This window comes from Protopterus annectens, chromosome 16.part0, assembly GCF_019279795.1.
Source record: "Protopterus annectens isolate FY-2018-M chromosome 16.part0, PAN1.0, whole genome shotgun sequence".
NCBI lineage: Eukaryota > Metazoa > Chordata > Ceratodontiformes > Protopteridae > Protopterus > Protopterus annectens.
Window position 1 is genome coordinate 306,646,560 of NC_056750.1, and position 27,989 is coordinate 306,674,548.

General features: G+C 39.2%; 1 protein-coding gene across 2 annotated transcripts in view; it reads right to left on the reverse strand.

The window, feature by feature from the left end:
• LOC122790386 overlaps positions 1-27,989 on the reverse strand; it is a 239,908-nt gene that overhangs the window by 52,288 nt on the left and 159,631 nt on the right. For both annotated transcript variants that reach the window (XM_044057900.1, XM_044057899.1), the window contains exon 10: positions 21,613-21,815. In XM_044057900.1, the coding sequence (XP_043913835.1) occupies positions 21,613-21,815 (203 nt within the window). The remainder of the gene's footprint in view (positions 1-21,612; positions 21,816-27,989) is intronic.

Here is a 27,989-nt window from a genome sequence, read left to right on the forward strand (position 1 = left end):
AATGACATTATTCTGTATAGTACATTCAGCATGTATTACTGTATGTTGGCACAGCACAGCAGGGTTAAATAGTACTGAGCGGAAGTAACTGCAGCATTACAGAGCCGCCCACTGTCAATGTAACAATGTTGATAAAATGATTTCTATACACTTTGTAAGTCTAACCTGACACACCCACTGGAGGTAGGGCAGTCTGCATTGCTGTTGTGTTTTCATTCTCCCTACCAGTAATCATCCATAGTTGCAGTCCATTAGCAACAAACACTGAGAGAGTGCCTGCACTATGTTTACATCTCCTACACAGAACCAAGTATTTGGAATTCGGCAATTCTAACGAGTTTACACCTCATTTGCATCTTCACATTGCTGACAGTCCTAAATCTACACCATAAAAAGGCAACTGTATAGCTGGGGAATCTGAAGGTGAGAAGACTTGTTCATGTGGAGAACAGACAAAAGAGACTATTACTTTGGGATATATATATATATATATATATATATATATATATATATATATATATATATATATATGCTGAAATGTCATTCAGATAAATCTGTTTAACATTTTACATATATATATATATATATATATATATATATATATATATATATATGCTGAAATGTCATTTATATATATATATATATATATATATATATATTGATTAGAAAATGCTACACTTTTATTTGTATGCATTAGTTAGGAGTGTACTGATAGCATTGGCGTGTTTGTCAGGGCATTTCACAGGTATAAATGATTGGAAATACCTTAAAATGAAACGTTCTATGTAAAGTTTATGGACATATTTCAGGAACATTTCATTTGATAGCACTTTTAGCATTTCAGTGATGGTTTGTTAGCAAAATGTGTAATTTGCCTGTTCTTTTGGTGGTGGGGGAGCAAAGTTGCATTTTTGCTACAGCACAAATAAGGATATGTTGCTATTGTTATTCTCCCTTTTCTGGCATCCAGGCTGTTGTTCATATTTCAAATTTCTAGACTGTTTTATGTTTCTCTAGTGGGTAACACTAAAACTCTACCTTTTCTGTTTTATCTGGGAGTGGTATTATCCATCTGTTGTGTTTTAGGATACCTTGGACTATGGCACCATATGTCTCAATCCCCCAGTGACCCTGAAAGTCAGGTCATTGTGGAAGCTTTTTGGCAACATGGTACCTTTCTGCTTGAGAAGGAACATGGAGATATGTCAGGCAAAATGCAAATTTGGAAGCAGATAGTTGAAGATGTCAGTGCAGTAGGCAGATACAACAGGACACATGACCAGGTACACCATAGGACCACTGACATGATCTTAGCTGCATGGAGGAGAGCAGCTGCAGTGGCCTGTGATTGGATGGGTCCTGGAGGCGGGCTGCTACCGAGCCACCACTAACAGCAAATAAATAGTTCTTGTCCACTGTCAGAGATCCAGACAGCTCCCAGGAAAGTGCAAACAGCATGTCCTTGACATTGGTGCTACTGTTTCACGGACAGCAAGTATGTCCCAGGACAAGCTTCCAGGCAGACCTTTGTACATCAGAACATTAGTTCTGTTTAACAAGTAATTGGTTTGGGGGGTTGAAGATTGCTACAGTTACCAACACATTCTGATTGATTACACATCGGACTTAGGTCGGGCTTGTCATCCAAATTTTGAAAGTATAATTAATGGCATATAAAGGGCAAAATGTTTTACCCACTGTGTTATTGTTAACTGTGATGATGTTGTCCTTACCGTTTGCTTAACTTCTTCCAGGACCATTCGGCATAGGGAGCATACCATCATTTGCACATGATAAGCCAAACATTTTTATGTCAGTACTGATGAGCAGTTCAAAGAAATATTTAGTGTGTGATGTTGATTTTAGGAATGTGGTGTGTATTGCTGTACTATCTAATAGTGGCACCACATTCTGTTAGCATATATTGTACTATAGCAGAGTAAGTATTATTTTTTTCCCATGTTTGTTCCTTATTATCACGGGTGATTCTCAAAGTGGAAGTCTGGGACTTCTACCACCTGATGCCAGAGTATCAGCAGACTCTGGTGATGGTGGTGGCTAAACAGAGGCACAATCAAGGGATGCAGAGGTTGAATCTATTACTGAGGTTGACATACAGCCATCCCCTGAAATTCTACCGGACACAGTTAATAGGTCTATACCTACCCACTGCAGTGACCCCCCAGATATTTGACAAGTGAAGGGCGAGACAATCACTCAGAGAAGTGTGGCTACTGTGGCTTCGGTGTTTGTTGGCCATAGCCAAAGTGAGGGTGATGTGCAATGCAGGAGGGTTGTCAGGGTGCTCGGAGGAGGCCTGCTGTCCATCCTCCACCTGATCCAGGTGTCTCTTCCCATGCCACTAACATATGTTTATGCCCATCATGAAGGCACATGCATGTTTCTATCGGTTCTCCAGAGTAATGCTTAGGGTTGTAGATGGGCACAGCCTGACATGCTTGACTGCCTACACCATGTTACTGATTCAACAGATTGGATGAATGACATCTTGGAATGTGCAGTGTCTGTGAAGAAACATCTGCTGGGAGAGGGACAGCATCCTTGTGGATGTAGGTCAACCACATAATCTGCTGTTAGCCAATATGGCTATGTCCAATCATGCTTCCATAGTGGCAGTACTTCCATTGCTCTGTCAGTGGTTGGGCTGTCCACATCCAGATGTGGCAGGCCATGAGATCATGTTCTTGGTTGTCCTCATGAGGGGAGCTCACCCAGCAGACATCAGTCATGTTCAGGTAACACCAGTGCATCTGACCATGGGAGTGGATGTGCCAGTACAACTCTTGGAAGAGCCAGTTCTCATGGTCGGGTATGATGATGAACTGCCACCTCTACCATACACGGCTCACACCTGTCCAACATACCAAGATGTAGAGTTAGTACAGAGCTTAGCTTTGTTCATGCAGACACTCACATACCAGTTTCACCTGGAAGAACCATACAAACACACACACAACAGTTACATGGTTCAGCCGTGAAGCTTAAAACTCATTTTGTCTCACTGGCCATTTGTTACTTTATACAAATGTCTGCCTGCTTCTCTTTCTTACTCACACACACTCACCAAACCTTTGAGTCAGCCTAGACTTCCTGCCCTCCCACAAACAACACCCTGTGGAAGTGATGATAAATGTGCCATATCCTTGTTTTCTATCTTTTGGAATCAGGGATACATAAACTTTGTGTCTGATGCTCAGGGTGCATAGATGACTTAATTCTTAGTATAGCTGTGTTTGTGATGTTGAATTGGTAATTGTACCTTTGACTTATATTGGTCTTAGAAAGTTAGACAGTTGATAGAATCAAAAATGTTAAATCTTTATTGTTAATGATCATGTAAGGGCTGCGAAATCTGAAAATGAAATGAGAAACAGAGCACATCTATGACACTGTTGAAGAGGAACATGGATTAGTGGATGGGGCACAGTAAATTCTTACCAGGGATAGCACCCACAACCCTGCTGCACATGGGCAGTTATCACTAAATACATTCTTGGGTATTGACTAGTACCTCTATGGTATTACATTGCGTTGAAATGGCTAGGCCTAAAATTACCTCCTGGTCTAAACCCTAGTAATCTCCTCTGATCCTCTGATCCTATGATCATTACTTTCTAACTTCTGTCTTTAATGATTTTCCAGTACAAATAAATGTATGGTGCTATACTGAGGTCTACTACTTAATAATGGACACCCATAAGTCAAATAAGACCCTGCTGTCACATGTTAAAGTCATTTCTGTATAAATCTCCCACCTTTTACTTGCTTACACTACCAAGTAACAACATGCAAGATTATGCCAGTCCTTCATATTATTACACAATACACTCCAGTTTCAACACTTATCTTCTAAATCTAGCAGTTGCAACAGTTTTAGTTCAGACTCTGTCTGATGCAAGAAGAACACAGCCATTACATGGGTAGGTAAAGGTTATGAGAGTTGCCTGGCATCAATGTTGCTATATGTATGTGTGTTGCAGGAAGGTTTTAGGCCCTTGGGTGGTAAGTGAGTGTGCTGTGCATTGTGTCTTAGCCAATGTGAGGACATATTGAGCAAGCCTACATCTGCCTCCACTCACAGCAGCTGCTGGATTCCTCTCTGTCTCCTCACCTGCATGTGGCTGTGGTGACCTTGCCATTGATGGTGGGATGTATGCCCCTTCCCCTTGTTGATCCCACTGAAGCTGTTTTCTCAGGATGATGTTGTGTAGCATGGCACATAAAGTGATTAGTTCAGTACATGTTCATGGATTATATTGCAGTGCTCCACCAGATGTATCTAGGCACTGGAACTGCTACTTCATTAGCCTAGACACATGCTCTATGATATTTCTGGTTTGAGCGTGTGCCTCATTGTGGCATTCTTCAGCAGGTGTGTATGCATTTCTGATGGGTGTCATCAGCCATGGTTCCAGTACATAACCTGTATCCCCCAGTAAATGACCCTGTGGGATATACCCCCTAGTGAACATTTGATACAGTTGGGAGGTGTGCTACATATGTGAGTCATGGAAATTGCCTGGGTTTCCAACACACATGTTCAAGATGATTACTTTGGCATTACACATGACTTGGCAGTTAACAGAATGGAAGCACTTTCTATTAATGTAAAGCCCTCTTTGTTCTCCAGGTGGTATCTTAATTTCTAAATCTGTGCAATCTATGGCACCCAGTACTTCAGGGTAGTGTGCTACAGGGTAGAACTCCTGCATATTTCTGGCCCAATCCTCAGGAGTACAGGAAAAATATATGTGGTCACGGGCATGTTGAAGCATAGCATTCAGGAATTGATGGAGGATTCTGGATGCTGATGCCTGTGACACCCTCAGCATGTCCCCTGTTAGTCTCTGAAATGTATCTGTAGCTAAAATTCTAAGTGCTACACATACCTTAATCTCCAATGGGATGAGTTCCCCCTGGCTTGCCCTAGCTCTGAGTTAAAGACAATAGAGGTTGCAGAGTTCCTGTAGTGTGTCTCTGTTTACCCTATAGTGCTCCACAATTTCTAAATCATGTAGATCGTGATAAGTTACCCAGGGTCTGAAAACTCTTCTCCTTCAAAGCCTTGGTCTATTAGCAGCAGCATCAGCAGCATAGACTTCAGCCTGTTGCATATACACATGAATTAAAGCAACAGCAGCCCCTACCATTGTTTATGTGTTGACTCTTTTCTATGGCTGTATTCTAATAGGTTTTTTGAATTCACAAGGAAAACCGGCACTGAGTCTACACAGTTGCATTATAGCTCGTTGAATAGCTCCTCCACTTGGATTGGTTGATTAGCATACAATTCATCTGCTTATGCTGTAATTTGCATGCCATGGTGTTTACCTTGTTTGCTCGGCTGTGCGTTGTTCTACACACCATGTAGAGTTTCTTACTGAATCCAAAACAGTGCATTACTGCTCCGGGCCATGTAGGCTTTATTGAATCTGGCTGTGTAACTATTTTAACCAATGTTGTCACTTTATATTCTAATTTGGTATAAATATTTAAACCATAGATGAATTTTTGTATTATTTTTAAATATTGCAGACTTATCATTCTTAAAATGTTTTTGTAATACTTAAGAGATTTTTTCCCCCGGCCCTTAAAATGGGAGAACTTTCCTGGTAATCAGTTATCAATAAATAAATACATAAATGTATAAATTATACCTATATCTATATATCTATATCTATATCTATATATATATATATATATATATATATATATATATATATATATATATATATATATATATATATGTTTGTATTATTATATAATATATATAATTATTTATTTTTATATATTTATTTATATAGATCCCTATCATACAATAGAAACCTCATTTGACTGAAACTCATTTGACTGAGACCATCAGACTGAATTTTCAAAAGACTGAAAAATCACTTGACTGAAACCCATAATACTTAATTTCAACATACTAAATTTTAAACTGGATCATATAAAACCAGACTAGGTGGGGGGCTATGCCCCCCACCCCCAACTATATATACTAACTCCAGGATCGCACTACAGTGGGGAAAAGGGCATAGTAGTGGCAGCATGTAGACTACTGTAAGGTAAGTGAAAGGTATATGCCATTTTCCCCACTGTAGTGCAATCCTGGAGTTAGTATATATAGTTGGGGGGGTCTGGGGGGCACAGCCCCCCCACATTGGGAGTGGTGGGGTGTAGCCCCCCCCACCTAGTCTCATTTTATATGGTCCAGTTTACAATTTAGTATGTTGAAATTCAGTATTATGGGTTTCAGTCAAGTGACTTTTCAGTCTTTTGAAAATTCTGCTGTTATGGTCTCAGTTGAATGACTTTCAGTCAAATGAGGTTTCTATATGTACATAACATGTATACATAAATGTATGTTTCATGTCTGGATGTGTTTGTGTGTACGTAGATAAAGAGTCATGCAAAATAAAATGCATCTCATCCTACCAACATCAGCATTTTTTTCTTTTATAAGAACTAATTAAACAGTTTCATCACAGCCATCATGCTAACCCACTTACCCACAAGAAATAATAATACTAGGTGATTTTAATACTGACTGGAAAGGTGTCAACGCTGATAATCCTATCTCCCATATCAACCTTCATGGCTTTAGTCAAACTATCACCTCCACAACCAGAATCAACAAACCAAACAAAAAAGAGAGCACCTTAGACTGGATTCTTATAATAGGCAGAAACAAGCTTATAAGGTAGGAACTCTGCCAGACGATGTAAGTGATCATACTTTGACCTACATTATAAGGCAAAAAAAATGATATTTCAAACCCCCTCACATATAGGATTGCATGTGCCAGCAAACACTTTAACCCAGAATTATTCCAAAATGAACTTAGTGCCTGTGACTGGAACCCTTTAAAAACTCTACCACTTGAAGAGGCTATTAAGTATCTTAATTCTACATTCTTATCTATCCTTGATAAGCATGCACCTAAATGGTCTATCAGAATGAAGTCCAAACCAGCCCCCTGGCTTTCTAAACAAACCAGACAGAAATTTTGCTTAGGAACAAGTCTTGGGCTAAGTGGAGAGCTACCAAAAATATCTCTGAGCAGCAAAATTTTAGGCAGTTGAGAAATAGTACAAAAAAGGCAATACTTACAGACAAAAAGAACTACTACTGTAAACTACAGCAAACTCACCAAAACAATCCCCTGAAGTTCTGGTCTAGTATCAATAAACTCCTTTTCCCAGGGCACTCTCGTACACCTACCCCACTTGAGGCCGATCCAAATACCACCCATCAAACTGCCAATGCCTTCAATACTTTCTTCACAGAGACCATACAATCACTAGCCAGTCAATTAATCCCAGACAACTCAAGCCTTCCCACCACCATACCTGGCACTCTACCAACATTCCATCTACAACCCATCTCTACCACTCTCATCTACAAATTCATCCAAAAACTCAAGTCTTGTACTCCTGCTGACCAGCTACCATCTCAATACCTGCAAAAATCAGACAAAGTAATTGCCTACCTTATATCTATCCTCATAAATAGAACCATTAAGGAGGGAACCATTCCAGACATCTGAAAAATTTCCCATATTATCCCCCTACACAAAAGTGGTAACTCAAATGATTACTCTAACTACCGGCCGATAGCTCTTTTATCACCCTTAGCAAAAATTATGGAAAAATGCATTCACCAACAACTATTAAACCATTTATCTCAACATAACATAATAGCAGACTGCCAGCATGGCTTTAGGCCATCACATACTACCACAACTGCCCTATTATCCTTTACAGATGCCACCAATAGAAATCGCAATAAAAACAACCTCTCATCTGCACTCTATATTGACCTCTCAAAAGCTTTTGACATGGTAAACCACGCCCTTCTTATCAACATTCTTGAATTCCTTTCCCTTGACTCTCAGGCTGTTCAATGGTTCAGGTCCTACCTTAGCAATAGGCAACAGGCAGTTCTCTTGGAAAATAATATATCATCCCTTGTGCCAGTCACCCTTGGAGTCCCTATTCAGGGCTCTATTCTAGGACCACTTCTTTCTTCTTTTTTCACTATTTATCAATGACCTCCATGTAGCAATTCCTCAAGCCACCTGCATTCAATATGCAGATGATTCTACGCTAATATGCTCAGCAAACTCCCCTTCAGAACTACATTCTCTAACTCAGAATGTATTTAACATAGTAGAAACATGGTTCTCGAAACATTGCCTCCTTCTCAATGCTAATAAAACTAAGCTCCTTCTCTTTACACCCACCAGTAAGTCCTCCCCCATAGATTTCTCAGTCATTTCCAATAATGGCACTATTATATCCCCCGACTCTACCACTAAATTGTTAGGAATTACTATTGACAATAACCTTAATTTTGATAGCCATATAAATAACACCATAAAAACTGTCAACAGAAAAATAGGCTCCTTATATAGAATCAAACCTTTCCTAACTCTGATAGCCAGAACCAAGATTGCTCACTCCCATTTAATCTCAACTCTTCTGTATGCCTCACCCATATATACTAACCTAAAAAAAATAATCTTATCAAACTAACAAATTCCTATAATAACATCGCCAGATTTGCCACTGACAATCCCTTTAGAACTCACCACTGTCTGAATCTAATGCAGCTAGGCTGGCTTGAACTTCAAAACCATCTGATAGTCTCCCAACTCACCATTGCCCACAAGATATTTTACCAACCCAACAGCACTCCTATACTCTCCAATCTCATAATCCCCTATAAAAATCTAAATTCCCTACGCTCTTCTAGCAAACTTCTTGCTAGCATAAGCAAGTCTAACAACTTGGCTGGAGATTCACTGTTTTCTAACAAAGTGGGAAAAAACTGGAACCTACTGCCCAATGAACTAACTTTACTTTCTTCCTTGCCTCTCTTTAAACAAATCTTCAAAAGACACCTCAAAACACACTGGTTATGCCCCTGCAGCAACCCTGACTAATCTTCTGCTTTCACTACTGATATTTCCTCTTCCCACTAAATTTACCAGAACTAACTGCTTACTCCTTGGAAGCAGGACTGTAACTGGTGAACTCAAATCAACATACTGTGTGTAGTCTATCATGTTTGATGTACTGAAATTCCTCACGAATCATACCGTATACTTATGGTCACATTTTCTAGTGTAAATACCTATTCTATTTTATTATTACTTGTATTTTTTATTGTAATCCTTTCATTTACTATGTAACAACATTCATTTTAATTTCTATTTGCTACTACTGGAGCTTTTCTCCCTGGGCCTCTACTGAAAATGGAAATATATCCAGTTAGACTAGCCCGGTTAACAAATGTAAAATAAAATAAAATAAATAAATAAATAAAATAACCATATTCAAAATGAGATCTAGTTTTCCACTTTGTATGCACATCTCACATCAGGATAGCCTGGTCATAAGAATATATAAATGACAGCTTGACTGCACTTCAGTGTACTTCAGTGTATACATTATTGTTGTACAGAAGTCAGTGGTGTCGCAATCTCCTTTACCCCAAAGTGATGTAACTTTAAAGTTGATTATAAAGTTAAGGGGGTGAAGGGTACGTATTCTTTGTATTGAGTGTGTTGATCATTTTGTCTCACATAAAAAACTTACATATTCACAATATCTACCATTCTGACATATGATTAAGATTTTTTTATAAAGCATAAATATGGTTTAAAGCCAGGGTGAGCGCACCAACAGTACAAGGTTATAATGCCTTCCACACATTTAGACCAGCTACTGCACAGACAAGGACTAAAGGTGGAGCTGTCTCAATTTACATCAAAAATAAATATACCTCAAGGCTGGTCAAGCAGGGCAATGCACTTGGGCTTCTCCATGTTCAAATCACCACAGGCAAAATCCAGTACCACTTCTGTGCAAACTAAAAATCCCCCAGTATAACCCAGGAAATCCAAACCACGTACTTAAACTTATTGAAAAAACTCACCATCCAAACCAATACCATATTCATGGGTAAGTTTAATTACCCCACTATTAACTGGGAATCCTATATGACACCAAACATACAGGCACAGACATTCCTGGATTTTGTAAACACAAACTCCCTGGACCAGATTGTCAATATACCAACCAGGGGTACAACCATACTGCATCTAGTCCTCACTAATATGGGAGAGTGCTGCACACTCCCTAATGTATTTTCTTTCCAGGTAAGATCAGACCACAAAATGGTCTCCTTTGAAGTAAAAATAAAACCTAGACCCCCAGCTACCCCTGGAATATTTAGGAACTCTCTAATTTTAACTTCCTGCTATTAAGCGATAACTTGGCAATATTTCAAGCCCCCAGTAAACCCTGAGAACACTGCTGCCTATACAGAACTGTTCACAGAAACCCTATACAGGTATGTTAATAGCTGCATGCAGGCAGCTGTACCCATCAGGAAGAAGTACAGAACTAACTCAAAAAACAACCACCCTGGTGGAATCACAAAGTCAATAGGCTGTATAACAGAAGGACGAAAATCATGGCAAAAATTAGGAGGTGCGGCACCCAGCAGGATAAAAGCACTTTCATCAAACTAAACAAACTCCTCAGAGGACAAATAATGTCTACCAAAGCCAAATTTCAGATAAATTTGGCCTCCCAGGTCAAGGACAAACACAAAGCATTCTTTAGCTATGTCCGCAACCTCAAAGGCAATACACAATTCTGCGCAGAGCTCATTGTAAATGGAGCTACCTATATTGAGCTGGAAGATATAACAAACCTACTGGCCAATAAAGTCAGCCCCAACTTTACCCCTCTCCCCCCTCAACCTTCCCTCAGGAAATACTGTCAAATATAACTCCCCCTGTTATCACTAGAGAACAGGTCCTTAATGCTCTCTCTAAGGCCAAGAACACTGCATCAATGGGCCCAGACAATATCCCAGGACGCCTTCAAAATAGCATGAAACATGACCTTTCAGGCCCTCTGGAATTGCTATTTAACTGTATCCTCCAAAGAGGTTTTGTGCCTCATGAATTAAGAACAGCAATAGTTATCCATCTGCACAAACACTGGCCATCTACAGACCCTGTAAACTAGAGATCCATATGTCTCACTAGTCCTATATGCAAAGCCATGGAAAGAATTATCATGGAAATGATCAGTAATGATATAGTAAACCTCTAAACACTGGACCCAACTCAGTTTGCCTTCATCATGCCTACTCAGTCTGGTGGACTTCATAGGTTCACAGGTTCATAGGTAGGTACTAGGCTATTGGCCCTAGGGCCTATATAAGCCTAGCCAAAGGTACCCTGGCTTTCGCCACCCAAGAAAATAATTTTCCTGTGCCACTGTTGAGCAGAGCCACAGAAGTGATCCCTAGGGTGAATTTCCTATCTCCCATCCAATCATCAAGATTTTTCTTGAAGAGTGCTAATGAGGAGCTTTGTTTGATATAGATACGCAGTTTGTTCCACAGTATGGGAAGTCTCTGGGACAGGAATCTATTCCTCCAGCATGTTCTGTTTATTGTGGTGACAAGGGTTAGGTCCCTAGACCGTGTAGCTCGTAGGGATTGGGATTTCTTTAAGTGGAGCATGTCTAAAAGCTCTGGGTTTGACATAGCTTTGTGTGTTAGGCAGAGATTGCCTCTGAGTAGGTGATATGCAATGGAGTAAAGCTGCAGATTTTTTGAGACAGTCTGCATAGGGCATCTGTTTGAGGCCAGTAATCCTCTTTGTGAGGTATTTCTGTGGCCTTTCCAGTTGTTGTAGATGTCTTGTGTGGTACATACCAAAAGGGGTATTGTACTCTATAATGGGTCTAATGAGTGACGAGTAGAGCGGAACAATGACTTCTTTTTTCCTAGATGAGAAACCTTTTGTGATGAGGTGTGCCACATAGAAGGATTTCCTGACTACTGTGGCGATGTGATTATCAAAGGAGAGACTACTGTCCACTTGTGTCCCAAGGTCTCTTATCACATTTTCAGTGTTAAGTAGACTACCGCCTATGTGGTAGTTCATGGGTACTGAGTTTTTACCAAAAGGGATGACAATGCACTTTTTGGAATTGAGCTTGAGGCCAAGGCTTTGACACCAAGCATCTGTCTCAGCGAGGCCCTTTTGTAGGATGTCCACATCTTTTGGAGTTTTGATTACGGCTCCTAGTTTGCAGTCATCTGCGAACTTCGTTAGCCAAAGACCTTCTGTCTTGGCCTGTACTTCACAGAAGTAGATACCAAACAGGAGAGGACCCAGGACTGAACCCTGTAGTACTCCACTTGTCACTGGTCTGAAGTTGGATTTGGAGTCTGCTACTTTCACAGTGTGGATTCTGTCAGTGAGCCAGTTGGCAACCCATCTTGTGACATAGGGATTTATACCTAGTTTAGTGAGTTTATCTATAATTCCAGAGTGGGGGATGGTGTTGAAAAACTTGGCAAGATCTAGATAGGCTGTGTGAACCACCTTACCCTCATCTATGGCTTTGGTGACTGCTTCAAAGCAGTCTGTCAGGTTTAGGAGACATGATCTGCCTTTTAAAAACCTGAACTGGGTGGGGTCCTGTGTTTGGAGATTACCAATGTCATTGTTTATAAGTTCCATGATGATACGTTCCATAGCCTTGCAGACCAGGCTTGTTAGGATAATGGGGCGGTAGTTTCCGGGGTCTGTGGTGGCTCCCCCTTTCTAGAGTGGGATAACTGTCACTGTGCGCCATTCAGTGGGCACATACCTGAGGTGAGGCTATGATTGAACATGGTACTTAGGTGGGGTGCCAATTCATTCTGTAGTTCATGTAGAACACAGCCTGGGATGTCGTCAGGTCCCATGGATGCTGTGTTCTTGGCTTTGGATAGTGTGTTTTTTACCTGTGCAGCCATGATTACAGGAATGTTGCATTCTTCTGGCATAGAGATTGGCCCTTTAGGAGATGACAGGGGGGTAAAGTTAGCACTGAACCTATCTGCCAGGATGTTGGCAATATCAGTTGGTTCTGTATATTTAGTGCCATTGTGCTGTAACTCAGAGCAAATCTGAGTGTTGCCATTGAGATTCTTGACATAGCTATTGAATGCTTTGTGGTTTTCTTTAGAGTCAGTGGCAATTTTGTTTTCATAACTAGCTTTGGAGGATTTTATGAGGGATCTCAGCTTCTTACTGAGGCTGACCAGGGAGTTTCTCCAATCACTGGGATTTTACTCTTTTTGCAACAGTTTCTTTCTTCTGTTGTAGAGTTTGTTTATGACAGGGGACCACCAGATTGGCTTCCTTTTTTTGGAGGATAGCATCTTGGTTCTGTTAGGGATTGCATGATCCATGCACTCGTGTAAGTGCTTATAAAGTGCATTTGTGTAGGATTCAGCAGTCATACCTCTATTGTCTGTCAGCATGGGTGTCATGAAGTTTGCCACTTCTGTCCTAAGAAGCGTGAAGTTGGCTTTGGAGAAATTTTTACTGTGGTTTCCCTAATGGGGGGTAGGGGAGGGATGTGGATGTCTAGGATGATTAGCTTGTGATCGGATCTGACCAATGAGGAATTGACCTCTGGTGTGGAGCACCGGTTGCCCATGTTGGTAACAACCAGGTCTAGGATATTTCTGCCCCTGGTGGGGATGTGGATAAGTTGATCCATGGCATTGGAATTTATGAATTCCAGAAAACATTGAGCACAAGAGTTGGTACATGAGTAGTTTTCCCAGTTAATGGTAGGGTAGTTGAAATTGCCCATTATTAGGGTGTTAGGTTGTACCCTAATATTTCCAGTGTATTAAGAAATGAGGAGTGGGAATCCTGGGGCATGGTGGGGGATCTCTAGCAAGCTGCAGTTTGGATTGTGGTCTTGCCCAGAGTTAGTTGCACTTGGATAATCTCGGATGCATTATGCTGAGCAACTAGCCTAGAGGTGTGGATATCCTTAATGAATATGGACATGCCTCCGCCTTTAGTGCTTCAGTCCAGAATAGGTGGCTGAATGGTATGAATTATAGCCTGGCAATGCAAGGGTACTCTCTGGAGCCTTGAACCAGGTCTCTGTCACTGCACAGATGTCGATGTTTTCCATTTTAAGGAGTACCTTGAGTGAGTGCATTCTCACTTCTTTGAGAAGGTCACCAAAACAATGAATGAGGGCAAAATGGTTCACGTTGCCTACCTCACCTTGGCATAGGCATTTGACACAATACCCCACCAGGCATTGTTGACAAATTTAAGTACAAATCTGTATGTCCCCCGATGGACAGCCAGCTGGCTCACAGACAGGACCTGGGAAGTTAGAACTGAGGAGTCTACCTCTACAAAGTGGTCGGTCACGAGTGGAGACCCTCAGGTATTGGTCCTTGGACCACTCCTTTTTGGCATTTACTTCTCTGAGGTCAAGGCTAATGTCAATGGTCTCTGGCTGAGTAAATTTAAAGATGATTGCAAATTACAAGCTGTCACTGAATCCCACACTAACACAAATGTTCTCCAGGAAGAGCTGACACGGACAAACAAATGGTGTCAGTGCCATGGACTAAAACTAATGCCAAGAAATACATAATAGTATCCTTTGGGAAATCATCCACCACTGGTAACTATCATATTGACAATATATGTCTTAGAATTAACCCAGTAGTCAGAGACTTAAGGTTACACATCGACAGTAATCTAGCCTTTGACCATCACATGTCTACAGTAGTAAGGAAATCATTCTAAGCTGAGGAAATTTATAAACAAAGGTATGACATCTAGGTCCAAGGAAGTCATTGTTCACCTGTATTCAGCATTCCTCAGACCTATCAATGAGTACAATGTCCCCTTTGGTATGTACCTTGGTATATGCCATCCAACAACTGGAACGTCCACAGAAGTTCCTCCCTAAAAGAATACAGGAATTAAATAAAATGTCCTATGTATACCGCCTCAAGAATCTATACCTATATTCTGTCCCCTACAGGCTTTTGATGGGAGATCTAATGCCTGACATACAGCACATTGTCAGACCCCACACTGATGGACCTTCTGTATATCCGCAAAACAAACAGTACCAGAATTACCCTTTCTAAAGACTTAACCATTGCCTGTGATATAAATAGGACTGGCTGGAGAGACAGGTATGTATCCCAGAGACTACCCCATCTCTGGAACAGGCTCCCCTTCCATGTGAAGCAGAGTTCCTCCCTAACCCAATTCAAGTGTAACTTGGACAATTTGATGGGAAACAGGAAATTCATCCTTGGCTTGGCACCTATTTCTCTAATGGACACAGGCACCCTGTAAATGGTTCATCTCCCAAGCCTCTGCTTATAAATATTTCATCTCCCAAACCCCTTCTTACACTTATCAAGGGTAGTAGAACTTGTCAGAAATTTGGGATGAATGGCTAGGCTTAAAAAGGCCCTTGTCGTCATCAGCCTAGTGAACACCTATGAACCTAAGATTTATGCACAAAAACATGTAAAATTAAACTTGAAATCCAGTCCAGGAGAAGCTAGGCATCAATAAGGAAAGGTGTTAAAATCTAATTTTATTTTGTTTTGTTTTTCTTCCTATGTTTAACAAATAAATGTAAACAAATTTAAAGCACAGCAAAATACTAAAATTTTACAGCTGTGAAAGTTGTTCAGTACCAAAATAATTATGAAGTAGGTGCTCCTTTCTATGTTTAACATGCTTCCACTATGGAGCAGATGAAAGTGACTGAACTGAGGTTCAGAACCCCCAAACTGCCTTCACTAAGATAAACAGCCAAAAAATACATGTTTGTGTTTTTTACAGGGGTAAGCCTCCTGCACCCCTAATGTGTGTGGTGGGGAGCAAGCCTCCACATCCCCCAAATTTTATATACCAACTCCACAGTTACAATAACTAGAAGAAGGAGGATATTCTCCCCAAAAGAGCTTCACTGTGGGCACAACTCTCTGACAGCGATTTCCCTTGGAGGAACTCCACTTGACAACAGGTAGTAATGAGTAAAAAGGTGGAACAGGTATCTTTTTTAATTGTTTAATGACAAATGAAGAAGGAAAAATCATTAAAACAGAAGATGATAGAGTACTGCTAAAGAAAATGTAGTTCAGTTAATTAGTTATTTATAGTGTGAGTAGTATTTTTGTATAAACATGTACTTTATTTTTCCCTAAACAGGAAACAGTTCAAACAAAACAAAAAAAAATAATTTGGTGTTTTTTTCATATATAAACAAATATGTGTGAATAACTAAAGAAAAATCAGTTACAGGGATAGAATACTACTACTAGTTGGTTAGAAAATAGAAGATAATTATAACAATCTCTGTGGCATAGCAGGATAAATCCTTGATTATGACCTAGATGATCAAGATCCAAATCTGAATATTGATACATGAGCTGGAACAGCCAAATAGGTTTGGGTGGGACACAGTGGTTTACACCAGCCCACCCATCCTAGGAAGACAGAGATGGTTGTTCTTGTTTGGATGAATCCCCAGTGCCAGCTGGGGCTTGCATAACATCAAAAGCTGGGAAATAGGAGGACATGGGCTTGACAATGCCAAGTAGAAACATGACTACACAGCAAACTCCTCTGTAATGCCATCTAAAGATATAATTGTTCTGCTGTTCTTTATCAGACTAGTCATTAAGTACAACTACCTCTTTGGCATGTATCTGACAAGGCATATGCAACAACTGGGGCATCCACACAGTTTCCTCATGAAACAAATACAGGATGTAAACAGCATGTCCTGCGTGGTTCACCTCATAGCTCTAGGTCTGTACTTAGTTTACTGCAGACTGGTGTGAGATGATCTATGCCTGGCTTAGAAAGCATCCTCTGATCCCACTTTGATGGACCTGTTGCACATCCGCAAAACAAATAGCATCAGAATTATCTGATCTAGGGACCTAAACCTCATCTGCACCATAAACAGATCATGTTGTAGGGCCAGGTATGTGTCTCACAAATTACCACTTCTCTGAAACAGTCTTCCCATTCATGAGAAGTAGAGTTCTTCTTTAACCCAATTCAAGGACAAGTGGATGAGGGACTGGAAATGTACCCCTAATCTGTCACCTATGTCTCTAGTAGACAGGCGCCTTGTAAGTGCTTAACCCCACCCCCAAGTTTACGTATATCCCTTAAAATAAGCCTAGGGTATCAACGCTTGTGAAATACCTTTTGGAAGCATGGCTAGGCTTAAAAAGGCCACCTGGGGTTGTTAGCATAGTAATCACCTATGAACCTATGACACTGCACTGACATGGGAAGCTACATTAAGTTCTAGATATGCTTAAGGTCACTGCATATGCAACAAGCATGCATGAGCAATGGAAAACACACACGCGCACACACACACACACACACACACACACACACACACACACACACACACACACACACACACACACATTGGAAATTACTATTTTATTTTTATTTTTTAATTCTATCACCATAATTGATAGTAGTGGGGTAGTTTTATATTTGATAACTTAGTTTATATATGCACTGTAGCAGTGTCTGGCATACAATCCATGAAGACACAGTCTGCCACACACTTCTATGTATGCTGTTAATTATGTTATGAGAACTGTTGAGCACTCTGATTTGCATATCCAAATCAAAGTCAAAGTCAAGGAAAACTTTATTGTCATTCAGAACTACATAACAGTGTGTATCTGAATGAAATTACAATACTTCATTCTCAATGCAGGAAAGAGTTGCACATATAGATAGAGAAAAATTACTAAAATATCACAGTAGAAATTTAATAAGTAGCAATTTGTAAGCAAAGTAGGGCAGCAGTGACCCACACCCATCCCAGAACAGAAGACAAGGAAGACAAGGAACAATATGAAGGTAATATTGTCAAAGTAAAACTGAAACAGCAGCAGCATATCTATGATTAGACTGACTTATTGCATAGTTTGTATATTGCACTTTACCAGTACTTCAATGTGTAGGTGAGCCACCTTAGTATTGCACTTAGTTATTGCACATCCATATAATAAACCCCTTGATAGGCTAGTTATGTAACAGATGCCATGGCTCACTTTTCCAGAGTTCAACAGTCTAACGGGGAGCGGAAAGAAACTGTTTTTTGGTCTGGTGGTCTTACAATGCAGGCTTCTGTATCTCCTGCCAGAGGATAAGTGAGTGTACAGACCATTGGCAGGATGTGTTGGATCTCTCGAAATTTTTTTGGCTCTGTCTGTCCACCGGCATTTGTGTAGATAGTCAAATACCTTTAGAAAGGTTACTACACATAAAACTGTGCAGAGAACATGCTGATTGTTAGCGTGTGCTTATGCAAATGTCTGTGCTCTGTGACAAAATCATGACACTGGTTCTACATTTCAGGGTTTGCTTTCATTGCAGTAGCTCTCTCCTTACTCTGTACATTATTTTCAGTGACATGCTTAATGCAATGCCACAGCAGCTGCTACAGAAATCATGAAAATGCTGCATATTTCAGCCTAGTATTATTTACGTATTATATCACAGCAACAGTCTGTTTTGTGCAGCACAAAATATATATGCAGAAAACTGAAACATGCTTACTAGAGCATATTTCTTTCATTGAATTACCAGTGCTCTATCTCCTCATGCAGTGCATGCAAATTATTGCATATTTTTGGATGTCTGTCATTCTGTGTACCTTCATCTTTCTGTAGCACTTATCCAGTCGTGGGTTAATTGAAGTGTAAAACCAAATTTAAAAATATTTTGACATTGGAAATGACTCGCAAATACTGAATTAGCAATGCTTAATTGAACAACATAATTCAGTGTTTTTTGATCCAGTTTCTAGCACTTACTTATATGAGGGCTGTCTGTGAGATAAAAGGCCTTTTATCCTGGGACACAGCATGCATCTTAATAACCGATGGGCTATAAAAGCATTGAATGGCTAAACTATAGTTGTGCTCTGCTACTTTATACGTCATTAGTGTATCAGCGTTTCTGAAGTAATGCAGAAGTCATTAAAGCACCATGTGAAGTGGTCAGTACAAAATTCTAAGGCTCTCATTTAGCTGTTAGGAATTCTCTAACTCTTGTATTTTATTGTCTACATTTCTACACGTTCCTGATAGATTCTGTAGTTACTACATTTAGAAATGTGTAAAACAATGGATCCAAACAAATGTAAAAGCTCTATTCCAACAAAACCCATCCAATGTTAAATGCATTAACAAACAGAATTGGACAGCTTCTTTGATGCAGATGGATAAAATCTTGCCTGTGATTCAGGTAAGCTATGCTCAATAAGAGGGTGACATGCTTACTGATGCTGGCATAGGGGAGGGAAGGAGCTGATGCATTCTAACCCGTCTTAAAGTGAAGGATGGGTGGCCATGCCCAAGAGGTAGGCCACTGCCCAGTGTTGCTGGTGATGACTCCAGAAAGCATGGCAGCTTGGCTGCTAGGTAGCCATGTCACCACAGATGTGTGGTCCCCTCACATTGTTTCACTGCGCGCGCGCACACACACACACACACACACACACACACACACACACACACACACACACACACACACACATACACACACACACACACATACACAATTCCTGGAAGGAGGCCCACACATCCAGAGTGTTTGGTCAGAAACAAACCCCAATTGTTGCCTTGGTGACAGTTCCTGCAACTTGCTCCCAGCTTCAGGATATAGCAGGAAGTGATTAACGGACTGAGTGGAAAAAGAAAAGAAAAAGAAACCAGAGCTGGAGAATACCCTCTTTGAGGAAAAACTCTTCTCTAACTCTAAGCTATTCCATCATTTCAAATTGTATATTTTAATAAATAACTAAGTACATACAAGAGACACCCTCCTTACAAGACTACTATGGTTAAAAATTGAAACAAACATGTTTCATCTTACCTTGATGTTCTGCGCAGTACTAATACCCCCCAGCATTATAAGCAGTTATCACAAATGTATAACTTATTTCCTGCAGTGACTCAAATGGGTAGGCATATCTTTTTTATTTTTGCTAAGCTGTCTCATGACAATGCAATGTCTGATGCTTCTTCTTTCAATGTGCATATAATTGCAGTACTCAGAATTACCACTTACCTATTATACAACGACCCCCCATTAATATTCAAAAACGTGCACGCTGATTGGTCAGTGTGCACATTGTAAATCAGAGTTATAGTAATGGAAAAAGGTCCGGTCGCCCAGATTTTTTCCATTACTATAACTCTTTTTTTGCAGCAACGGGGAACGCAAGATCTCCGTTGCTTCACACTGTCTCGCTATGTTAAACTCCTTTAACATAGCGAGACAGTTTGTAAAAAGCAACGAAGATTCAGACAAACCCAACATGATATGCAAACAGGAAGCCGAATACAAGTGAAATATCAGCAATGTGAGAAACAGTTAAGTCATACTTTAAAGTATATCTGTCTGGAAATTACTTTATAGGTAAGAAAATTGGTATTTAATGTGCAGTTAACCCTTGCTGCCCAAAAGCAATGTTTGTTGTTTCATACTTCAACACAGAATTGTTTTTTTAATAACTGTTTTGCTAAGTAATTATTTTATAATGATTATTGAATTCATAAAATTTCACACAATTCTTATAAATTTAGACACATATAAATCTGGCACAGTGAATTATGCTTCAGACAAATCATTGCCCATTCAAGGTAAGATTTTCTTTATATATATATATATATATATATATATATATATATATATACACATATATGCGTGTGTGTGTATATATATATATATATATATATATATATATATATATATATATATATATATATTTTTTTTTTTTTAATTCACATTTGCAGTACAATGGCTAAAATGTGGTGGAGAATGTAGTCGTAGGGAATGAAATTCAGAGAGCTGATTTACATCAGATGAGTGGGTGATGCCACGGTTATTAAAATACACAGTTTACCTACACCATAAAAAGTAGTCATGATTCCTGTCACTGGACTAATAATCAAAACAGCATACGTAATTACTACAGCAAGTTGTTAATAGTTATGTGATGGTAAAGCAAAAAACAGAAAGTCATATTATCAACACTTCAAAGTACAGAATGAGGAAAGCTGACCACCCTTCACAGTCTGGCTGCAAAAAGGAAAAAATGCTATTTGCTAGAAAAAAAAGCAGTTGTCTCACTATCCTTCTTACCACTTTTGCAAGCCATTGATAACTAAGAAGTACAGGATGTTTTACATAAATTAATAAAAAACACTTAATGAAAAAACTTAAAGTGAAGAAATACCAATTCAATATACACCTGTTACTTTGATGTTCTAAAATGTTTGTATAAATAATACAGGATGCATTAAAGTTATATACTGTTTGTCATGTTATTACATTACCAATTTAATACATGATTCAAACACCAATGGAAAGACTTCCTGGCCCTCAATTCTTTTTGTAAAAGAAATACATCAACTTTGTTCCCAGAAATTCCTGAAACCTTTTATCACTACTGCTGTATAGAAGACTTTTCTATAGCATGAAGATTTTGTTACAACAACCCTACTCAGACATGAGAGATATGTATATATATGATGGGCTTTAAAAAGAATAATGCAGTAATGCAGTGCACCAGGATATTTCAGTCCTGTTTTGTTAAGTATTTACATTAGTTCCATCTGCTTCTTTATTTTGCCTTTTTTTAGATCTTAAATATTCCAGTTTGATTAAATACTCACCTCCATCATAATTTTTGCTTCCTTTAGCAAAATAAAGTCCAAAGAGGCCTTGTGAAGGACGTATTAGCTCAATAACTTTGGTGTTGTCTGTATTTTTCTTCACCAGTCGTCCTGTCACAGATCCTTCCAATGTCTTTACTGTCTTTTCACTCCTCTGCTCTTTTTGTGGCATCACATTTTCTCTACCTCTTGAGGGTGGCCTTCTGTGAGCATAAGATAAGAGTGATCTTACAATGTAGTAAGGCATTTTTCACTATAAGACTTAAAACAATCCTCTATTGTAATGCTGTTTTATAGTATACTATAAGAAAAAATAATTTGACAGTATTTTGCTTCATATTTCCTAACTTCTGCAGTTAACATCACAACATAATTAATATTCTCTAAGCAGTAAAGTAAATTGAATGCAAGTACAGTAACACATGAAGAGAGGCAACACTCAGCTTTCCATTAAAGTAAGTCCAGTAGGTATATGTCAGCTAGCATGACTAAAACCTGATGATATATCCGAAGGTGTAATGTTAGTCATTGAAGCATATGCCTAAAATAAATAATGCAGCGAAAGGCATAAAGCCTTTTGACTGCAGTAACTGCTTAGTTTGTATCAAAAGAAAAAAACAGATGGCATAAAACTGCAGGGAGATTGATTTTAGAATAATATATCCAAATTTCTCAGAGCAAGCCGTGACAAAGAGAAATACTGCCAGCACAGCTAAGTGGAATTTTGTAAATAATTATATGGCATTTGTGAATATCAACATGATCTATATAACATGGCTGTGCTACAACTGTATTAGAACTGTATGTCATGTGTATATCAAACTGATAGTACAGAAGTGTGTGTTGAAAAGGTTATTTGCAAAAGGCTTGTATTTAAAATGGATCCACAGTGTACCCTCCTGGAAGAGAACAGAAATGTACATGCACTATTGTAACTGTTTAAATGCATATATTTTAACAATGGAAATTGGAATACAGGAAGTTAATCTCGGTCTAGTAAATTTAAGAAAAAACAACTGAAATTAAATTACTTTATGGCTAGGCTGTAAAAGATGGTATCTTCCAGTTTTCAATGTAGCAGAGACACAAAGCCTGTTCTAGGGTGAATTAATTACTAGTTTTGAAAGCATGAAGGAATGCAATTTTTTTATGACTTCGAACATCTGTCAAAGATCTGAGGTCTATGTATTTTCACAGGTAGATGCTAAATACTGCCATCTTCCAGCAGTGGGAGTTTCACCTGGGATAGAGCCAGATGACAATAAATGATGTCATTCTGCAAGCTACCCTAGCAGTAATATTTGAGATATTAATTTGAGAACCCTCTTAGTGAGACGGTGCATTCTATATTCTGTCTTGGATCTGAAGACAACAACTAGAAAATCCATTCACCACATCTGCCTTGCTCTGATGAAGTAAGTTTCTAGGGAACAGTATAATTCTCTTAGATATAGTAAGGACTATAGCAAAGCTTAGTTTAGATATTTTGCTTTCTTTATTTGAGACTGTCCTGCAATGTTGTTTTAAATATTTCATGTGATTTCGAATACTGATGTCACTGTGAATACACACTGAGTATTTTCTTGTTTATTTTATTACTTATTATTAAATATATTTAAACCTTTTATCATGGCTGATCTGTCTAGAGATATTTAAGTTTTGAGAGTACTTGCATATTTATTTGGTGACATTGTGTGGGCCACTCCTAATAGCTTTGCTCTTGGTCAAACTACCATTTATATTAATGTTAATATTACACAGTAAACTTGGACACCCTTTGTTAAGGGCTTTAAAGTAGCTGATAAAGAGTTGGCTGGTGGCAGTGATAACTACCTTTTAGTCTGGGCAAAAGTAGGCATAGGTAGTAAACCTGTGCCAGTCGTTCCCAGGTGCGTGTGTGTGTGTGTGTGTGTGTGTGTGTGTGTGTGTGTGTGTGTGTGTGTGTGTGTGTGTGTGTGTGTGTGTGTGTGTGTGTGTTTGTGTATGTGTATGTGTAAATCAAGCCTGAAAGAGTGTGCATGTCAACTACTTGGGCAGGGACACGAAGCACTGTTTGGACAGAGAAGGTACTGGAGGTCTTGGCTTGGCCACTCAGCTGAGATCTCAACTCTATAGCTGTGCCAGTGGGGAGTCTTATTAAGGATCTGGAGAAAGAGGGATAAACCAGTCCTGGACTGAATGTGGTCCCTGTGTGCTCTTAAGGGAAATTGCACTTGATGCAGAGAGCTGCATCTGGAAATACTGTGTGCGTATCTGTTATCCTCCCAGTGTATGTCCCCCACTGGTGCCAGTGGTGAGGATTGAGACTCCTTGATTACTGGTCCAGTGGTGGGTCGTCACATATTTATTGGTTGGCAGTGGTATGGATATTGAATTCTTGTAGCCTGTAAACAGTGGTCACTAAAGAAGGTGTTTGTAGTCTCAAGCAACCACACTGTAGACATTCAGAGTCTCATATCACACTAGTTTCATTTATTTTGTGTTACCTTAGTTAGGGAGAGCAGGTAAGGATGCCAGCACAAGAGTATGGCAAGCTGATAAAGAGCTGAGATTTGCCAAGACAAAGGACTGGTACATGCCAACCTGACTAAAGCAGCCTTAGTCACAGCTGCATCACAGACCAGCAACCGGGAGGACAACCAGACTGGCCTTGGGGATGTACAACTCTCAGAAAATGGACAGTTCAACTTTGCCTCAGAGGACTTAAAAACCTGTCTGGAGTTAAAGAGACTTGAACTGGAGGCTAATCGTTTAGAACTAGAATCAGCAGAAAGACTATGATGCTTGGAGGATGAAGCAGAATCAGCAGAGGGACTGCAGAATTTGGAATTAGAATCCATAGAGAGGCTGAGAAGCCTGGAAGCCAAAGAAAATGAGAGGCAGAGGCAAAATGAAAAGGAAATGCTGACTCCTCACCAAGGTCATGGAGCTAATGGATAAGGGAGGAACTAAACCCCAGAAGCAATAAAGGTCAGTAAATTTCTTCCACAATTTACAGAGGGTGATAATTTTGGTAATATTAGTCATATGTTTGAAAGGGTGTGTAAACAATATAATGTTGACCAAAGGCTCTGGGTACAGTTCCTGACCCCTTTACTCCATAGTAAAGCTGTAACTGCTGTTTCTAAATTTTATGATACTGACTGCATAAATTATAATGCAGTTGAAAATTGTTTATTAGAGTGTTTTAAGTTAACACCTGAAGCTTATAGAAAAATGTTTTGTGAGCATAGGTGCAAGGCACATAGGTTCATAGGTGTGTACTCGGCTAACTGCCCTGGAGCCTATATAACCCTAGCCCAAGAAGATTCCCTGGCATCATGCTGCCCAAAGTTAGTTTCCAGTGCCCCTGTCAAGCAAGGCCACTGAAGTGATCCTTGGGGTGAACTTCCTATTGCCCATCCACTCATCAAGATTTCTCTTAAAGAGTGCCAATGAAGTGCTCTGCTTGATGTGAATGGGAAGTTTGTTCCAGCATATAATAAGTCTCTGGGTTAATAACCTGTACCTCCAGCATGTTCTGTTTATTGTGGTAATGAGATTTAGGTCCCTGGAGCATGTGGCATGGAGAGATTGGGATTTCTTTAGGTGTAGCATATCTAGCAGCTCTGGGTCTGACATGGCTTTGTAGGTCAAACAGAGATTGCCTCTACGTAGGCAATAAAAGATAGAGTATAGCTGGACTTTTTTGAGTCTGTCCATATAGGGCATGTGTCTAAGGCCTAAGACCCTCTTAGTGAGGTATTTTTGTGGCCTTTCCAGTTGTTGTAGGTGTCTAGTGAGGTACATACCAAACGGGGTGTTGTGTTCGATAATAGGTCTAATGAGGGATGAGTAGAGAGGGATCATGACCTCTTTCTTCCTGGATGAGAAACCTTTTGCAATGAGATGTGCCAAATAGAAGGACTTTCTGACTACAGTGGCAATGTGGTTATGAAAGGAGAGGTTGCTGTCAACCTGTGTTCCCAGGTCTCTTATCACAACTTCGGTGTTTAGTGGACTACTGCCTATGTGTTAGTTCATGGGCACTGAATTTTTCCCAAAGGGAATGACAATGCACCTTTTGGCATTGAGCTTAAGGCCATGGTTCTGGTACCAGTCATTGATGTCAGTCAGGCCTTTGTGTAGAATATCTACATCAGTTGGAGAATCAATAATGGCTAAATAACCACTGAATGTAGACAAACCGAGCCAGGAACACAAAAGTTCTAAGGCAGTATAGAAGCAGAACCATGTAGTCAGGATAAATGAATGAATGAATAACTTTTAATCCAAGTACACAAAATGCAGACAGTATTCTTACCACGATCACAAATAGTCACAGTTGAGCGCGCTTTCACTTTGTAAAATACAAAGCTTCACCAGAACAAAGAGCCATTTTGTTAATTCATTAAATACTCATTTGTAAAATTGAATAATTAATTCTTAAAGAGACCTGTCATTCCTTCAGAAATCCAATGTTCACAAAACATAGAACACCTTCAACTTTAATTTTGACACTTGGTCTAGTCGACGATTTAACTTTAATGAACAAATATTTAACCATCGGTCTGAGACTTTTGATGTCGCATTCAAGAATTTTAAAGACAAACTGTACGCTTTAAAAACAAACCAACTTGAAATTGACTATTTGAATTAATGTACTGGCACAGAAAGAGTGCCTAAGGGGTTAAGAATATTTAAATACCCTAATAATGTTAAACAGAATTCTTTACTATACAAGCAGTTAACTGAATTATTTAATAAGACTGGTATTGAAATGTTGAAGTTAATGGTCAGAGACTATGAAAGTCAGAATGAAGTGTTGTTAGGTGAAACAAATGTATTGCACAATAAGGTTTTGGATTTTAACAGTGGGAATTTTGATCAGAGAAAGTCTGAGAATTTGTTTGGGAAATTGACAATTATTATGATAAAATTATTTTTAGAAAAATGAGAAAACTGGATCGGGAATTAAAAGAATATAGAAGTGGTAGGGCTTATCCACTTTTCAGCAACACTTCAGAGAATTTGAATGGTGACAATGGAAATGTAATGGATACAGAAAATGTTGATAATATTAACGACAACGAACATTATGGTCACCCTTTAGGGGGAGAGAATGTGAGGAGAAGCGAGAGGTTGGCGGAAAAACAAAGGAAACATTCCTGCCAGAATTACCAGTTCTACAGGGGATGGAGGGGGGGGCAAATTTTCAGGAAAAGCACGGAATTACTGATAGATAGTGAATGTTTGCTCCCACCCCCTGATACTATACAGGACGCTAACCAGACTACAACTCTAATTGAGATGGACTCAAGGGTCTGTAAAAAAGACAATTTTATTATTTACAATTTTACAGACCTAGTTGTTAATGATATTTATTTTAATTTATTTACCAAGGGATTTCATTTTGTTCCCATCAGACCAGGATCACTGGTTAACACACTAATTGATCTCAAATTATTTATTAGACAGTTGAAATTGCAAATTTATTTCAAAGGCACATATGTAAACCATGGAGAAATGTCCAGGAAGAGTTTGTTTAATCCTCCAACTAACTCAATATTAAAAATTTTTGAACTGTTCATTGAAAAAGATGTGAGACAAATGAACTACAGTGACAATTGTGCTAACATTAACTTGTCCGAAGAAGAAACAACTTTATTGAACATGTTAAAAGATGAAATTTGTAGAGTTATGAAACCGGACAAAGGGGGAGGAGTGGTCTTGATGTACAATGATGAATATGACACATATACATAACATTTTACCAGATGTAGAATATTATACTGTCGTATCACAGAATTAAATCAATATTGCTTACTCTAAAATTAAATATTATTTGTTAGACCATTTGTTACAAGGAAGTATGAATGAGAAATTATTCAATTTTTTGTATGTTGAGAATCCCAGGGTCCCTGCTATATTTGGGATTCCGAAAGTGCACAAAGGGATTAACAAACTTAAATTTAGGCCTATAGTAGCAGGAGCTGGTAGTATCACTGAACCCTTAGCGATGTTTGTGGATTCACAATTGAAAAAATTCATTAATTCTATACCTCACATAACAAATGATTCCTGGGACTATTTAAGAAAAATAACTAAAGACAAATATGAGGCTGACACACTTTTTGCTACCATTGATGTAGTCGAGTTATTCCCAAGTATTCCTCACGAAACAGGATTGGAGTGGTTCAGAGAGATTTTGTGCACTGAGACAGGACTACGCAGTAATACAGTTACTTTGATAATGGATTTTACTGAATCCATTTTGAAAAACAATTTTGTATATTTTAATGGGGATTTCTTTCAACAAAGGAAGGGTGTAGCTATGGGGGCAGCATGCACCCCCTTATATCCTAATTGTGTTCTTTACTACTGGGAACAGAAATTTG